Raw genomic sequence first — 19154 nt, 5'->3', positions numbered from 1 at the left:
AAATCATTTTTTTAAAGTCACTGCTTAATTGCACCGATGCTTGAAATTCTATTTTATGATTTTTCCAGTCTCTGTTTTAATAAAAAAATGGCATAAACAAACAATTTTACAAAAAACTTTTTTTTTAAAAAAAAAGGTAAATTCACTAATGTATTATTAAGTATGTTAAATTTATGTGCGACAATGGTGAAAAATGATATTATATTCTGTAGGAATTAAAAATTCAATAGTTAGACAATTAAAAGTATTAAATTATTGAAGTTTATTTTAAAATTACAAGCATGAGGCTTTTTTATTTTAAGGATTGGTCTGGATACTAGGATTAGAGTAAAATAATAAGCATAACATAGTTCTTAAATTTTTCTCTGAATTTTAAGGGAATTTTTTTCAAATTTCTGCTGATGTTTTTTTTCTCTTCATAATACTAGTATATAATGTTTTTACTAATAAAAATGAGCACAATTAGAAAAAGTAACAACATTTATTTGAAGGTAAAAAGAAATAAAAAGCTGCACAGCATATATTCACACAGAAGTTGAACACCTGTATATCTTAAAACAAGCTCTGAAATTATAACACAACATATTTCAGATGTATAAAAATTTGACACAAATAGTTTTCAAGACTTTTTTTTTTTTACTTACAGATAAAACAAAGGTATAGTGAATCTCATAAAAAAAAACTATGAAAGTATATCACAGATAACTGAAGTTGATATCTTCAATCGTGTAATTATAACTTTCATCAGCAAACATCAAACTTTTTATTCATTTAGATTTAAGATAGCTAAAGGTTAAATTTATGATCTTAAAACTCTTTTAGACAAAATAGATTTTGTTGATAAACACCTTTTAGAAAAATAATTTTCTATATATACACTATTGATCTACATATAAGCTCATTAAAATCCTATGAAGGATTCAAAACTTTGAGCATGGCTGAAAACATTATAGCAAATTTCATATATTTACTCTGAAGTAAAATTAAGTACACTAAATGTTTAGTTTATTTCAAATCTCCATTGAAAAATATATTTGTTTCAAACAAAATAAAAACCAGATTATTTTGAGAAGTAAAAAAATATGAAGATTTTATTTGGTAAAACTTTGGCTAGCATTAATAAGTAGAAAAATATCAAACTGGGCCATCAATTGTTATTCCATTTTGATCTTTAGTTTTTCAGAGACTTTTTCAACTACAGATTTACTAATAATAACGTCATTGATTGGTTTATCTTCAGCAGTAGTTTTAACATTTTCAATGGCATTCACAACATCCATCCCTTGCATGACTTTGCCAAAAACAACATGGTGTCCATCTAACCATGGAGTGGCTACTGTTGTGATGAAAAATTGACATCCATTTGTGTTTTTACCTGAATAGAGAAAGAACGATGTGTTAAGGTTTTCAAACCAAAAATATGTTTGATTGTAAAAATTTCAGTTAGTTGAGAAAATCCTCTTTAAATAACCTGAAAAATTCTCCAAGTTTAAAAAGTGGGTGCAAAAAATTTTAAATTGTGGATATGAAGGATAAAATTGAAGTGACAAGTTTTGAATACTAACTGCTTCTTCATATTATGAATAAAAAGATTTTTAGGACAAAAGTAGTTTTTACCAATTTACTGAGAGATAATTCTAATCCCACTTAATAAAAATAAACTGTAGGTAATTTATTGTCTATAATAGAGTAAGTTTCACAAAAAAATTGTACACATGTTTTATTATATATATTTTCAACATATATGTTTTATATATATTACAGCTTTAACAGTTAAAGGTATAGTACATTATGGTAAATGCTTTGAAATAGCTCAATGAGGAAAATATCTATTATGGAGTTTAGGACATACATAATCTAACGAGAAAAGTAATCTGTAGTTGTTTAGAATTAATACTAGCTGATCCACTTAACGATTCTATAAACTTTAATTGCTTTTCTGAAAAGTTAAGTCAAATTTTTTTAAAATTCTGATGCTAAAATTAACCAAGAATATTATTAGGTTGTTACATATGAAATGTCTGATTTTTCATTGTAATACTAAATAAGCATAATTTTTTTTAAGAACTATTTTATTAATCAAAGTAAAAATTATCACAATAGACTCATTCTTACCAACGTGTTAATAGTTTTTGGATACCACTTTCATAAAAATTTGGCTCACTGGTATCAATAAAAGATTGAAAGTCATTTTTGATCTGCTCTAAAGATTGGTGAGCTTTTTATCACGGAGAAAGTTACCCAAATGTTTAAAAAAGTAATAAGTAGTTGAAGATATGTCCGGTGGACATGGCGAACCTCTAATTTTAATTCAGCTAACTTATTTGGGAGGATCAATGAAATATGTGGTCGTCTGTTACGAAGTAAAATGGGCCCTTTTCAGTTAACTAGTGCTGGCTGCATTTGACGTAATTTTTGATGCATAGCTTCAATTTCTTCACAGTATTTCTCTGCAGTTATTTTTCCAGCATTTAAAAATTTATAATGAATTATTTGGGCCATAGACCACCAAAAACTTTAAATTACCAGACTTTAAAATTATATATAGATAAAAATAAAAATATTTCATTTAAAAGAGTTAATTTTTTTATAGATATATATATTACAAATTACTGTTAAAAAGCAAGAACTAAAGTTTTTCTTTCATTTAATTTATTACAAAAATTTTATAATCTTCAATACAGATTAAACAAGTTTTGGAATTCAATCAACTTTTTACTCAAACCCAAATGACAATAGACCATATAAAAAATAAATTATGATTTTAAGCCACAAGTCAATAATATCAAAAGAAGAACAATTCTTTTTGCATTTCAATTTAAATAATTTACCTGCATTAGCCATGCTTAATATTCCAGGTCCAGTGTGTTTCAAATCAAAGTTTTCATCGTCAAAGTATTTATTACCGAATATAGAAAGTGATCCACTTCCATCCATAGCCACTACGTCACCTCCTAATAGACAGAAATATTTTTATTTCATTGAAAACTCTTTCTAAACTGAAAACTATGTATAAATTAATCAAAAACTAATAAAATGTTACAGTATAATAAAAGTTGCAAATTTTATTTTTATTAAACTCATAGTTTATAACGTATCTTACTATACAATCATATAAGTCAATTTCAACTTTTCTGTAAATCAGATTATGGAAATAATTAAATCCAAAATAAAATTTTCAATTAATAAATATTTTAATCACCACATTAATAATTCATTTTAGTGAGTTGACATTTTACAAAATAATCATGTTAATTAACATTTTGATCAAGGAGTGCAGAAGATTCGAATGTTTTTCGCACAAGTATCTCTTTAAAGTGGTGAAAAGTTCTATTTAATAATCTTAAAACCTTTTTTTAAAAAATATTTTAACAAAATGATTTAACTGAACCTTATGCTTCTTTGTTAGTATATATAAATATGCAGTGAAACCTCTCAAGAGCGACCACTCTCTGTTTTACATTAAAATTGGTGTTAAAGGTTGGTTCTTAGAGGTTACCTTCATGGACTTCAAAAAGATATCAAAGGAACAAGATTTTTCGTAAGCAATTTTAATTTTACTCAGTGTCATTTGCTTGGAGTGGAAATGCCACCTGTGTTGAGGTCATGAAAACCAGATTGATGAATAAAATTCAGTGTCAATAAAAATGATCCCTACTGATATAATTATGTCTAAAAACAAATTTAATGTTTATGAATGATAGAACTATTTCAAATAAATAAACAATTAAATTTAAGATTGCATTTAACTTCATATCATAAAAATTAGCTAGCTTTAAAACAGGGTTGGCAGGTTTTTGACGGTTTAAACCGTCGCGTCAAAAACCTCACTGTCAAAAATGTCGAAAACCTATATTCATATGTGAAATTTAATTAATACATAAAATTTTTATATTTTTTATAAAGGATAGTGTTTCTAAATATGTTCTAGAAAAAATAAATTTAAAATTTTGAGGTCGCGTCAAAAACCTCACTGTCAAAAATGTCGAAAACCTATATTCATATGTGAAATTTAATTAATACATAAAATTTATATATTTTTTATAAAGGATAGTGTTTCTAAATATGTTCTAGAAAAAATAAATTTAAAATTTTGAAGAAACACTTATATTTTGAATAGTAACCAAAATCTTGTACTTTTGAAAGCTCACATCTTTTGTAATATTATGTATTCATTTTCATGTGTTATCGAAAATCTGCAGTGATATTATTAAGAAATTTATTTATAACCAAATTTAGTGTATAGTATAGATTATACTAAAAATTAGACATTTTTAAAGATAAACATTAGCAGTTTTGTACATTAGACATCTTTTAAAGAAAAATCTTTTTAATATTCTTTTAAATCTTCTTAATAATCTTTTTAACATAAGACAATACAAATTTAAGTGCTTTCTGTTAATACACAGAGTAGTTAGTGTCGATTTACAGTATACTCAGCCTATTCATTTACTATGCTGAAAATTTAGTATATCCAAATACTTGTGAATTTCATTTTGCTGAATACTATATAGTTTTGTTGAATATCTAAATATTCAGCTGTTGAATAATTACTTCTTGCTTTCAAGATATGCATTATTTGTATTCTTAATACAAGTGGTGAAAAAAAATTAAGAGGTAAAAATTGTTTTAAAATGATAAGTGTAATTATTATAAATAAATATAATAAACAATATGAATTATATTCATCATTATTCACAAATATAACTACTTTTGAATTCAAATTAACATACTGGATAATAAAGATATTCGGTATAAAATTTTTTTTTTTCATACACTTGTATCAAGTTTGTATTTATACAACATAACTTGTAAGTTCCTTATAAAAATTAGTTATATGTTCCTTATATGTCAATAATGCATAGTAATAAACTTTTAATTTTCTTAAGTATCAAAAAAAAAATTTTTTTTTTCAAAATATAAATATTTCAAAAAATTTTTTGCACATGTATTTGAATATAAATTTTTGAGATTTTAAATCTGTTATTTTACCTTAATTTTAATTAAAAAATATTTTAAAACCTGCTGATTACCTATAGTATAATTATTTTTCAATATAATGCATGGCAACTGTTGGTAGTTTTGAAGTTTATATATTTTCTTGGCAAACTTCAGTTTTTGACATTTTTGACGGTTTAAACCAGTATTATACCCTTGTCATGTCAAAAACCACTTTTTGACGTCAAAAACCCAACCCTGCTTTAAAAGATGTGAAGTAGTTTGTTGTTTGAAATGCTTAGTTTTTTCGAATTAGACTTTCAACTCTAAATAAATCATTGTCTTTAGTGCACTCTGACTTCAACATGAGGTTATAGATCTTCCAGAGATCGTCAAAAAGAGCTCTCTAAATTAGAGCCTCATGCACATATTTGGAATACTTTTCAATTAATTAATCAATTTATTTTTTTAAATATTTTTTGTTATCATCTTTTTTGTGTTTTCTTATTTGATCTTTTCCGCATTTAGGGCAGAGGTTTGGCCGATTGCTGGGAGAGGTTTTAATGGTCTCTTCTAAAGGTTTCACTGTCAGTGTGTATATATATATATATATACACACAGGTATATAAAATTATTCTTTTCCTGATCGAATGGAAAGGCTGAAGTATCAATGATTCAACTATATATAATTTGTTAATTAATTTTAAATTATTTACCTTGAATCATAAAATCTCTTATTACTCTGTGGAACTTGCTTCCTTCAAACTTTTTGCCTTGATATCCATTACCAGAAAAGGCTACAAAGTTTTCAACAGTTTTGGGAACTACACTTCCGAATAATCCGATAACAATTGTGCCAAGTTTTTTGCCTTCTGAAGTAACATCAAAGTAGACTTTATGCGTAACTTCTACAGATTTATCCTAAAAATATTGCAAGCATGTTAATGATACAGAAAGTAAGCCATCACAGCTAAAGTTAATAACAAGTAAAAGAGAAAAAAAAGAATTATTAAAAATGAAGGATTACTATTAGATTAGAAATATTACATTGACAAATTTAAAAATGAAAAATTACTTTAAATCAAATATCTAATGGTATGCATTTTTACAACTGACACATATTTTATATTCAATAACTACTTTTCAAGGTTCTTTACTCTTTTTTCTGCATTAGTAGCTCTCCATCTAAACTTGATGAGCTTATTAAGTAATTTAATTAGAAATGCACCATTTCAAGTTATCACAAAACTAAAAATTTTGTTAATATAACCAAATTAGCAGTAATAATATATAATATCTTCATAATTGTTTTTATTGGAATTTCATTTTCACAAATTTAAAGTTTAGCAAAACAGGTTTATGTATTAAAAATTTTAACAAACAAATGTTTGGGGATCTATTTTAATTTATTAATTTAGTTAATATGAATATTAACCTTAATAATCTGGCAGATAACTCAAGCATCAGACACAAGAATTTTCTTTGTTTGAATTAACATACCATTTTTTTTTTTTGTTGATGGGGTTACATTGTTTACTCTTAAAATATTGAGTAGCCTAACCACAATATTGAACAATAGGTCAAGAGAGTAGTAAAAAATTTTGGTTCCCTTAATGTGATTTTCACTTTTGATTATTTTTCAATGTCTTTAGTGCAGTGTAAGCAAATTAAACTCTTTTTGCACACATCAATAAAACTTGTCTTGCATTCTCATTGGATCAATATTCACTAATCTTGGCTCAATAAGGGTTCAAAGGGCCGATATTTTTCCGATATGGGTCCTATATAGAGCTGTCTAATTCACCCGATATTTTACAACCAATATTGGCTCTATATAGAATTGTCAGATTCACCTGATACTTTATAATCATTATTCAGTCAACATAAGCCCAATTATAGGCTGATATTGACACAGCATAGGACCAATATTAAAAAAATCTAGAGATTCTAATATTGGTCCCTCAGAGCATGTTCATATAGGGCCAATGTCAAGCCCAACTGGGGCCAAGGTATAATTGTTGTTATGGTAGTCAAAAATATTATCTAAATAGCATAAGCTAATTTCATAATCTTAACTAATCACTTCTGTTTATTCGCGCTTGTGTTGCCACACTTGAAAAAAAATCTAAGTAAATTGTGTGATTGGTTCAATTTTATCCACGTCTTTAGAACCAGTCATCGTGGCATGTCCAGGGGTCTATCTAAGTTTTTTTGAGAGGTACCCATTTTGTGAAAATTTAGACATAATTTGTGAAATTTAAAAAATATTAAAAAATCAACACAAAAATAGGGTAAAATAAGAAAATATTTTCAAAAATATTTAAATATTTTTTGAAAATATGCTAAAAGTATTTTGTGAAACTACCATTTTTCCTAAAATTGAATTTGTGAAAGTACCACTAAAAGGCAGTAAATTTGCCCTGGACAGACCCACGATGTCTGATTTCAAGCAAGTGTTCAAGGTACGGTTCTGATAGTTAATGGAACCAAACTTTCTAGCCGGGTATCTCCATTTCATTCCCGGTCTCTCATAGTAGGGCCCCAGATAAAAACTAATGCTCAGTTGGTTAAATCCAAAAAAATCTTAAATGCTTCGCTTTATATGAAGTCCTCTTTAGATAAACTAGTTACATAATTATTTTTCAAAATCTCGTGATTTACTTTAATAATTCTGGAGTATAGCAAAATTCATAAATATGTTTTTCAACACTAATTATTTAAAAAAAATTACATTAATTAAAATAATCCTAAGATTAATCCTATACAAATGAAGTATTATTCAGGATTAACAAATAATTAAAAACATACTTGAAAGTCACTTAAACTGAAGAAGATTACATTACTTTGATATAAATTTTTTTTTTCTTTAATAACTAAAATTTCATTTATTTTGGTTAAATGATTACACTAGGGAATCACAAACCAAACTTTTACATTTTTAGAATTGTACATTAAACAGAAGATAGAAATTGAATTAGTTCCAATAAATTAAGATTTTGATTCCATTAAGATTTTGTTAGTAGTCATTTGAATTAATTAATACTTACCACTACTTGATTAAAATCAATATCATTACCAAGTCTATTTTTAAAATTAGTTTTTAAAACTTGTAGATATCGTTTACGGATTTGCGGTGGCCATTTCTTCCATTCAGTAATTTGCTGCAGACAGAACATTTAAAGTAAAGATGTAATGACTGCATAAGCAATGGAAAAGTATATACTTAAAATAAAATTAATTATATGTATATAAATACACTAATAAAAAAAGATTTGCATTTTTGTCCCAGAATTTCTTAGAAAATCAAATCACTTAAAAAATAAATTTGTTTTGAGAGTTGATACTTTTTCTACTGAAAAAACATTTCAATATGGTCAAATATAAACATTATCTATATTAAGAACAACACACGAACAAGAATATTCAGAATATTACTCATTTATAGACCAAAACGAGACAATTATGTAACATCTAACTTAACCCACCAAAACTCAACTAATCAGAACATCCAAATTTAGAGGTTTTTATTTGTTTTAGCTATAAAACCTATGAACTTAGTCATATATAAAATTATTTGAAAGATTTATTTAACCAATTTAATATTGATAATGGATATAACCATTAACGACAGATCTGACTTCCTGAAATACACCAATCAGTGGGGTTCCTTTCAAGATCCTGATCTGTCGAGCAAACTACAATCGGTAAGGTGCTAAATAGATTTCAAACTTGCAAATTTAAAGAAAAACAAAACAAGTAGTTGTTTGCCTAGGGGATGGTAAGAGTAATTTATTTCGAGTTGGTCCCTAAACGCTTATAGAAATCACAAAAAATAAGACTACCAGTGTAAAATGTATATACAGTACGGAACCAATTATCCGGAACGATCGGGACCATCGCTATTCCGGATAACTGATTTTTCCGGTTTTCTGAATCGCTACAAAAAGCCGTTTTTTTACTGTGAAACCCAACTAAAAAAAAATTTTTTAAAATAATCTTAAAAAGAAGAAAAAACGATGAAGTAAAATAGAAAGAAAAATCCTAAAATCCTAATAGGAAAAAAATTTTTTTTTTTTGAAAATGGCGGGAAAATGTATCAAATTTCGTTCTGGTATTTTGGTTTTCCGATTTCCGGATAACAGGTTCTGTACTGTATTTTGCATGGATTCTATGTTTGGGATGTTTCTGTATCAGTACTTGTTTACACCAACTTCATTTGCCAAAGGAATTTTAAATTTGCAAAAATTTGTAAATTTTTTTTTTTGAGGTTTACCTGGAGGTGGCTTTGAATTAATCACTTTCTAGGATGTCATTTTCCTTCTTAGTTTCTCAAGCGCCACTGCCTGAAAACAGCAAAACTTGGCCTGGAGACTGATACAGAAATCTTCCCATTATTTTCAACATTTTAGTTTAAAAATCTCAACTCAAACTCAACGAGTAAAAAGATTTTCATTTTGAAAACTTGTTTACTGAAATATGTTAAGGATAGTTTAATTTGTTAAACTTGCAACATTCAACTGGATAACCATTAAAATGCATACAACTTTCCACTCGTTGGTTTGGCATTGATTAAAAATAACATGGCAACATTTGATTAAAAATTATACAATTAGAAAAAGAGGAATTTTTCTGTTTTGTGATCATCGGCAAAATTATTGCCAAGTCTTAGTTTCCAGGTAGAAAGAAACTAGAAAAAAAAATGCAAGAAACTAGAAAAAAAAAAACCCATCTCAGAAGGGGACCAACTGAAAGGGTATAACTCATAGCCATCACTTCGCAAATATTTACATGCTTTTTACAAATATTTAAAAACTAAAAATACATTTGGTCCCTTGACGATTTGAGTTCAGTTTACTTTTACTATTAAATTATGTCAGTACAATATTTAAAGTTTATTATAGGAATGGAAAAGGAAATGAGAGCATGAAATTCATAACTTTTTAATTAAGTTAAATATAAATATTCTTTCTAGAAAATATAAGAGAATAACACTAATTTTTATATAAGTAAAACTATTTGCATATCATAATGTAACTTTTAACTATGGGGGAAACATTTTTGTTTTAGAAAAAATTCTCTTTTTTTTTACAAAAAAAAAAAAAAAAAATTAAAAGTAGAGGGAGCCACTTCAGGGGCGTTGGCTACTCGTTTCTTTTCTTTTAAAAGTTATTTAAGAAACAACAAATATTCGAGCAAATACAAATTAAGTTATTAACATTTGTATAGAAAGATACAATTCTATAAAATATGGAAAACAAGCAAATAATACAGAAAGTTTCATTTTTTAAGAAAAAAAGTTTTCATTGTATTAAAAATAATATAAATTATAACCTTTGCAGACACTGTAGCAATAAATATCAAGCTGAATAATATTAAATATTGCATCTTTAATTTAAGTAATTCAAAGGAAGAAGAAAACTATTGTTTCAAACACATAGGTTTTATGCTTTCAAACTAGCAGACAGAGACAGAATGTAGACCGGAAATAAACTTTTTTTCGCTAATCATTGCCAGAAATTTGATGATAGTTTCCAGATGTAACAGATGTAATTCATTTGTGTGTAGTGCTGCTACCTAGTGGTGAAATATAAAAAAAGCAAACATTAATATAGTAATAATAATGATGAAAGAAAAACAAAATTGCTAGTAAAAGTTTCTTTATTAAAACAAACAAAAAAGGCACAGTAATCCAATTGATTGTTCTAATTTAATTGTAAAATAAATTAATAATTTTTTAAAAGTCATTTCCTATGAACGGCAACACCGGCACATCTTGTTCTTGCGATTTCATAATTTGTTTATTTATGATATCAGTTTAGTTATATTACACTCGTTGATTACTAATCACTTGAACATTTTCGAGTAGTTATTTCACTCAAAATGGCTGCTTTAGTCAAGCATTTGTCAAAAAATTCTCGTTTATGTTATGAAGTAGCTAAATTATCTATTTTAAAGTATCCATCTACGAGATATTTTTCTCGGACTGCTTTTATATTGTCGAGTATGTAGAAGTCAAGAGTTTGTTCGCATTTAATTTTGATAATAATTTTATCTTATTTGCAGACTTTATTTAGCCAAAGAAATTTTGCTGGTTAATGCTTACTCATCTCTTTTAAATTACGAAATTTTGTTGGAAATAGCAAAACTTTTTCCTGAACGTTTTCATTGAGAATTGGCTATTTTATATTATGAAATATTTATAATATTTGAATCTATATTAAATGTAATAAATATTTCAATATATGTGTTTGGTTTATAGGTATATTAGACATTTTATGGGTTAGAGTGTAGAATAGGGTGACCCTTTTGTAGGGCACTGTAACTTCGAGCTTTTATTGTTGACGAAATCTTCCATTTTCCCTCTATTTCTATTACGATTTCTTGCTATTAGAATATCTTTATTTAAAGTCATTCCGTAAGAACATAAATTACTAAACGAGGAAGAACATCCTATTGTAAAATTTTACCTATATTTTCTCATTTGTTTGTAGATATAGATTTCATATTTGCTATTTTCAAATTTTTCAGAATTCACATTTTTTTTAACTAATTACTTATTAAGGCAAAAAGTTATTTTTATCCTTCCATAGTATTCAGGCCATGAAATTTAATATTAATGTATTTCAAATTCCTTAATAGTAGTAACAATTGTGAAACCTTAGTTTTAATGAAAATAAATAAATGAATTGCCTTTTTAAAATAGTTGTTTTGTAATTATTTGCCATCTTATCTTAACTGTTGTGTTGAATTTAAAATGACTTTTAAAAGTTATACAGATTATATAAATATTTACACACATAGTGAAATTTCCTTTGCAATTGAAATGGGAAAGATTGGTTATTGTTAATAATCTGATAATTATGGTTTAATTAATAAATAAGTTTGACTCAAGATGTATGTTCATATTTCCTGACATTTCATGGTTTCATTTTTAGATAGAAAATATTCAGATAAACATGAATGGATTGTAGCAAATGGAAATATTGGTACAGTTGGCGTGTCTCATTATGCACAGGTAATTATTTTATTATTTTCTATGAATTTATTTTTAATTGTAAAAATAATGTTGCTTTTTTGTTTTATGTTTTTCAATGTATTTAAATTGTAACTTTTATAAGCCAATAATATTGTTTTATATTAAGAAGTATATTATTTTAGGATGCATTAGGTGATGTTGTTTACGTGCAAGTTCCAGAAGTTGGTCAAAAAATTGAAAAAGATGGTATGTGTTCAATGTTTTTGTAATGTCTGGAAGCATTATTTTTCTCAATAAAAATAATTGCTATAGTTTTCTCAGTTGTCACTTTTCGGGAGAAATCAAATTCTATTAAGAGTATTTCCTTAACATAAACATTTAAGACATTAAAGGTTTACTCTAATTGTTTGTTGTTTAACATTATATGTTAAGTACTATCTTCTTTCAGAACATATAAATTGTAACCATCCTTTCTTATTGCACTAGGCTCCTTTTTTAATTAATGGCCAATAATAATTTATTTCTCTTTGTGATCAGTGGCAATGATCATAGTATGCTCAAATCATAAATAAATTATTCATTTTATACATTAAGACCCAAACAATTTCAAAAATATTTGTCCTATTCAAGTCAGCATAAAAAATATGTACGAAAAAAATTATCAATTGTCTAGATAGTGTTAAATGTATAAAATAGTATAAAATTCTAGTACTTACTACCAATAGTTTAAACCCTTTTAAATTTATTTATCTAATTGAATTATGTTTGGTCTCATTCAATTCAGCATAAAAAAAGCAAATAATACTTAATTTATCTAGATAAGATTATGAGACCCGCAAAACTTGTTTTCAATAGGTATCAAATTGTAATTTTTGTACTTAGAAAAACCTTTTAACTTCTGAACTATTAGCCCTTTTGACTTGACTGTGGTTTCATTTTGATTAAAGGATGAAAAGCACACATTTTTACAATAGTACAATACTTTATTTGTCTAGATAGCAAAAATATTTGCGTTTCTTCGCCCAAATTTCCTGTGTTGCAATCCTTTACATCAACTACTGCTTTTCTTATGCTATCAATCATAATGGAACAAATTACAAAAATCTATTAATAGATAATTATCAAATATCTTTTTGCATACCTTGTGATTGTAATGAATACTAAATAAAGTAGATGATAAGTTATACCTGCATTTATACGAAGTATTGTTAATTACGTACAAAATTTTAAAACAACTTAAATTTGCCTCATTGCTCTAGAAAATTTACCTACTCTTATTTTTGTTGATGACTCTAAAACAGATAGTCTGCTTTCCTGCAGAAAAATTTAATAATTTAAAATTTTACTTACTGTTTATAGAATTATTTTTTCATTGCTAGATTATAACGCATTAAGTTAATATCTAACTAATGATTTTTTTTTCGCAAGTTTAGTTTGTGAAATAAAATAATTCCCCCTCTTAAAAGTGGCAATAAATTACTATTGATATTCTTTTTATTTATTTTAGAGAATAATTGCAGAATATTTTTAGTTATCAAAAGATTTATTACCAAACATATAATTCTGCTCCTGAGGATGGTTATGAATTACTTTAACATACGGTGTGCTGCTATGCTTTATTCTAAGTTTCTTTAGCATTATATTTTATAATACAGTACAGAACCCGTTATCCGGAAATCAGAAAACCGGAAAACCAAAAAACCGGAACGAAATTCGATAAATTTTCCCGCCATTTTTAAAAAAAAATTTTTTTTTTCCTCATAAGATTTTAGGATTTTTCTTTCTTTTTTGAAAGATGTTCACCTTACCATCATTTTGGAAATAATCATTAGTGTATTACTTCATCGTTTTTTCTTCTTTTTAAGATTATTTCTAAATATTTTTGTTCTTTTAGTTGGGTTTAACAATAAAAAAACGGCTTTTTGTAGCGATTCAGAAAACCGGAAAAATCAGTTATCCGGAATAGCGACGGTCCCGATCGTTCCGGATAATCGGTTCCCTACTGTATAGTATGATTTGAATAAATATGCTTGGTATTTTTAATGATAAGTTAATATTTGTGATATTTTTATGTACTCTTAGTACAATAAGTCTTAACTGGATTTTGAAATTTTTAGAAAAGGAATTACTTAAGTCATACAAAATCAAACTTTTGTGCATTAGAGATAATGACGTAAATAGACTTAGGTGTGTCCTCTTTCTCCCTCTAGATTTATAAGCGAGTATCTTATCAAAAAAAAGAAAAAAACTAAAGTTATAATATAAAATAAAAACACTTTGATGAAGAGACATCTGGGTATTTATAATTATTGATTTAATTTAAATTTAAAATAATGAAAATATTGTTGTAATGGAAATTTTGAATCAAGTAATTGTCATAAAAAGGCTTAATTTCCAAAAGGTATTAATTGAAACTTTGTATTCACTTACCACATAGAATGAAATACATCTATAATACAAAGAAATAACTTACTATCTTAAAATATTTAGATTTAAACTTTAGTTAAGGCTTATTTATAAAGTGAACTAAAATATACCTTATAAATAAAAGAAAAATATGGTTTGCTGGGTTGTGAAAGTGACAAAAATTTTCTTTCAAAACTATAAAATACTAAATTTTGTTACATGGCATGAATTCAATATGAAATGTTATTAAGAACCTTTTTTGATCTCTGTTTTTTTGTAAGATATGTATTTTTTACTGTAATTATGAAGAATGAAATGAAGTTCTCAGCATAATGTTATTACCTTAATATATTATTTTTTTGTTTTTTTTGTTATCAATACAGAATAAGTTTTGAACGTTTTCTTGTTTTTGAACATTACTTTTGCAAATTAGAGTATAACAATTCTTTCTAAATACGTAAAGGCTTATATTACTGATTTGCTTTTTAGTATAACTGTGTTCCATTTGCAAGAATACATTCCATTTGCAATAAAAGTACATACATCATGCTTTTATTATAAAATCAAATAAATCTAAATTATTTAATGTATTTAAATGCTTACTTTCTTGGGAAATAAAGGACATAACGGTTTTCTAATTCTAGATTGTTCTTATTTGTTTTTTAGAGGAAGCAGGGGTTATTGAAAGTGTTAAAGCAGTAAATGAAGTATATACTCCTGTTGGTGGAACAGTTACAGAAGTAAATGATAAACTAACTGATGAGCCAAGTTTAATAAATACATCTTGCTATGAAAATGGTACTATTTTTTGCAAAACTTTTATAATATTTTAAAATGTTACTTATTAACACATTTGCTCATTTCTTTATATTTCCTTAAAACTCTTATTTTTTTTTTAAAATATCTTTATTACCTATGATTTTTATGTTATTGATGTGAAAATATGAATATTTTTGTTATTTAGGGATTTTTCAAATTATGTGCATGCCTTAATTGAAAGGTATAGCTTTTAATGTAGATATACACCTATTTAATAGGAAATAGTTTTTTACATCAAATATTTTTTAAGTCATAATACATTCTAGTACAGTGCACCACATAATTTTTCTATAATTTCCATAATAATGCATATTTTTTTCCAAAAATATTCTACTGTAGGTATCATGAGTTGATAGCAAAAGATACCATAGATAAAGAATGCCATAACTAAAAAAAGTGCAGTAGCAAAAAAAAATATTTCCATTTTTGCCAATTTTAACTGCCACAAATGTTTATGCACAAATGGTAATATATTTATGCAGAAAAAATAAAATACAAAATTTTAAAAATTAATGTTATAGTCCTTTTTTAATAAAGTAAAACACAGAATTTACTTGAAAGGACAAGATTATGCATACTTCCTTTATCAATATTGAACCATTTATTTATTAATGACTTCTTTGAATTCCAGTACTGATGAGTACTGTTTTCCATTCCCATTTATGAGTTGTAAAATAATAATTTTCTATGGCTTTAGGTCGGAACTAAGTTGAGGCAGAATAAAACTTCTATATTTTTTGATCTAAACCATTGTGTAGACATAGATTTATAAATGCTGACATTGTCTTGTTTGGAAACCCACTTTAGCCCATCTAATATAACTCTAAAAGGTAGGATATGACTTATTGTGGAATGTTGACAGTTTGAAGAACAGCTCAAAAATGCTTAACTGTTTTGTTCATAGAATGCAAGGGAACCTCATACCACCATGGAATTTAGAAACAGACATGGAAAGATGGCCACCATGTCTATTTCTAACTACATCAATTTGGCAATTTCTTAAGTCATGCCTCTAATAAAATTTTTAACCTAGAACGCATGAATTTCACGTAACTTTCTTAGCTGAACATTACAATAATCCATTCATATCCATATAACATTATAACATGTACTTATAGGCCCAATTTAGTCTTTTTTGTTTATGATGTAGTTTGGGACAAAAGAATTCTTCTTTCGCACCTTTTGATGAATATGTCTCATATAGCATTCACCTTCCAGTAGGGTGAACCAGGTTCGAATCCCAGCAATAGCTGGGCGATACGAATTCCGCTCCCGGCTCGCACTGACGTTAAATATCCTCAGTGGTATCAGATCATGGGTTAGTCTCCTTGCCGTTAGGCTAACCTCTGGGAGATTTTTCTCTCATGTAACACAAATACAGTTTAGTTCCATCAAAAAGTCCTCCATGGATGCAAATTTCTCCCAAAATTGATCCAGGAATTCCCTTGTCTTTTAGAATGGGTTAAAAATTACAAGGCTATAGAGTTGAACATTAATAGTCGCAAACTCAAAAATTGGTTGACTGTTCAGCGCTGGTTATCAAAGCCGTTGTGGCTCAGGGGATAGAGCACTCGTCTTCCCATGAGGTGATTTAGATTCCAATCCCAGCAGTGGCTGGTTGATAGGAATTGTCTTGCAACGACCACAGTGTTGTTGTAAAATATACTCAGTGGTCGATAGAGCATGGGTTAGAACCCCATTGCTATCAGACTAATTGTGAAGGTTTTTCTCTTTATGTATCGCAAATGCAGGTTAGTTCCATTAAAAAATCCTTCATCATAGTTAGATTGTCCCAATGCTTGATGTAGGAGTTCCCTTGTCTTCTGGGTTGGGTTCAAAATTACAAAGCTATAGCTTTGAGATTCGATAGACATTAACTCAGAATTGGATCAGTTGTTCAAGGCCGGTTATAAAATAAAATAAGTCTGTGAGTAAGGTATCTCAAAACTACGATATGACCCATTTGACTTTTTATGTTGTCACTTGTTTAACAATTTTGTTTGTAAGCCGTTTCTTTAAAAAAAATTTTGATCTTTTCTCATAGTCAGCTTTTACGGTTTTTACATCATAATTGTGGTGTGTAATTCCTACCATAGTTAAAACTCTACATATACCTCACTCTGAGCAATTTATTTAAATTTAAGCATCTTAAATTAAAAAAAAATTCAGATATTATCTTCTGAATTCCCAAAACTTTTACATGTGCAAATTGCTTTGACTTTTTCTTTATAACTGAAATTTAAAAGTAACACCAAGGAATCGTGATAGCTTAATTTTTTATGAATTGCTTTTCTTTTAATTTGAATTTTCTCCTGGCTATTTATTATATTTGCAGTAAAATAATTGGAAAAATAATCTGGATTATTTTGAGATTTATTGAAGATCATTAATTTGTTTTTCCAGAAAAATTTAAATGGCTTTCTTAAATTCCGTTTGTTAAAACTTTCTTGAATAATTTTATAAATCTTTTCTTGTAACTCCAACAAGAAAGAAATTTCCAAGTTTGAGAAAGAGGTGCCTGATGCACCGATTCTTAAAAGTGTAAGCATGCAAGATATGTGTGTAGAATATCCATCAATAAAATTGGAAAGAACTCGCAAGCTTAATAAATACAAAAGAAGCTGATAATTATCGATGAGTAGATACGGACGACGATAATATAGTTTTATGTGATCATTGGAAAGAAATATGAGAAGATGAAAAATAAATTTTTTTTTTAGCAAGGCTTTATATGAAAGGAAGAATCAATGATATTGATATTCTTTGAAGTAAATGTTTCTTATAGTAACTAAGAAGTAAATAACTTTTAAAATGTCAGTTATTACTTTTATTACTGTACAGTTACTACTTTTACTAAATTGTAAAAATATCTTTTCGATTCCTTTTATTTCCGATGGACTTGTATTTTGACCTGTAAAATATAAGGTTTAGTCGCAAACTTGAAAATATAAATTTGTTAAAATACGATTGCTCAGGAACTATTCGACTGATTATATTAATCATTGTTATTTAATCATTTGTAATCTACAATTTTAGAAATGTGTTTACCTTTTTTTATGATATCTGTTGATTTATTTTGTAGTACATATTTAATGTTTTTCAATATTATAACCTTTGTCCTTAAAATATGTTCATTTTAAATTTAGTTGAAATTTAACAAATGAAATTTATTTTTCAGGTTGGATGTTTAAAATAGAAATTTCTGATCCAAAAGAAGTCGATTCTTTAATGGATGAAGAAGCTTATGAAAAGTATCTAAAATCAATACATTAGAGTAAATGAGTTTATTTTATAAAGAATACTTAACTTAGTGCAATTGTTGACTTTAGTTTGATATCAGTATTAGATGACTTTCAAAATCATTAAAAATTGTTTTATAATTTATGGAAAGTTGTGCATTTTTTTCTACATCATGAAACTTTAGTATTGTCCAAGCATTTTTTATTTCTTTTGATAAGTTTCATTATGTTAATCCTTACAAAGCTCTCTCAATATATGTGTGTTATATTATTGTTATATTTTCAATAAATTTTTTTATGATTTGTATAATTGGGTAGTATTTTTTGTTTTGTTTTATGTATTGTTGTTATTGAGTGTAAAATACCAGTATTAGCTCCATTATCTCATATTTTTTTTAAAAATAATTGTTTGTGTCTTAAGTAGTAGTGAAAAGATAATCCATTTCTTTTTGTTAAAAAAAATGTAAGGGGAAAGGAAAATATTTCAGAAAGTAACAATGCAGATTTTTTTTTAAAGGAAATATAAAACAGAATCTTCATAACTATTATTGTTTAAAATTTTATAGAATTAGTTACTCTTAATATTTTAACAAAAAAAAAAGAATTTAAAATTTTTTTAAAAATTATTATTAGCAATACCTTTCTCTCAAAAAAGATTCGGCAATATTAAATAATTCTTTTAGATTTTTTTAAAAAGACGAAAAAAATAATTACATTTTTTTTAAAAAAATATTCATAAATTTAAAGTAAAAATTAAAAAGCTCAAAAACAAAATA

At 26.5% G+C, this 19154-nt stretch overlaps 2 protein-coding genes across 3 annotated transcripts; one reads left to right on the top strand and one right to left on the bottom strand.

The window, feature by feature from the left end:
- Positions 1-462: 462 nt before the first annotated feature.
- Positions 463-10586, bottom strand: LOC107442128 (uncharacterized). 2 transcript variants are annotated; one of them, XM_016055601.4, is made up of 5 exons: positions 10270-10586; positions 7986-8099; positions 5655-5859; positions 2832-2954; positions 463-1375 (listed from the first exon to the last, which is right to left on the bottom strand). In XM_016055601.4, the coding sequence occupies exons 1-5, from the start codon at positions 10321-10323 to the stop codon at positions 1155-1157; spliced, it is 717 nt and encodes a 238-aa protein (XP_015911087.1). In that variant the 5' UTR covers positions 10324-10586; the 3' UTR covers positions 463-1154. The 2 variants fall into 2 exon arrangements, with proteins under 2 accessions (XP_015911087.1, XP_015911088.1); XM_016055602.5 differs by lacking the exon at positions 7986-8099 and having other exon boundaries at positions 10270-10499.
- Positions 10587-10598: 12 nt separating this feature from the next.
- On the top strand, positions 10599-18688 carry ppl (glycine cleavage system H protein, mitochondrial). The gene is made up of 5 exons (XM_016055606.4): positions 10599-10939; positions 11874-11953; positions 12097-12160; positions 14987-15118; positions 18318-18688. Exons 1-5 carry the CDS (start codon positions 10819-10821, stop codon positions 18410-18412), a joined length of 492 nt encoding a protein of 163 aa, XP_015911092.1. The 5' UTR covers positions 10599-10818; the 3' UTR covers positions 18413-18688.
- Positions 18689-19154: the final 466 nt, after the last annotated feature.

This window comes from Parasteatoda tepidariorum, chromosome 1 (genome assembly GCF_982258835.1).
Source record: "Parasteatoda tepidariorum strain Cologne lab strain chromosome 1, Ptep-v5.0, whole genome shotgun sequence".
NCBI classification, from domain to species: Eukaryota; Metazoa; Arthropoda; class Arachnida; order Araneae; family Theridiidae; genus Parasteatoda; species Parasteatoda tepidariorum.
The sequence above is the reverse complement of the archived record's forward strand: the minus strand, read 5'-3'. Positions and strand labels throughout refer to the sequence as shown.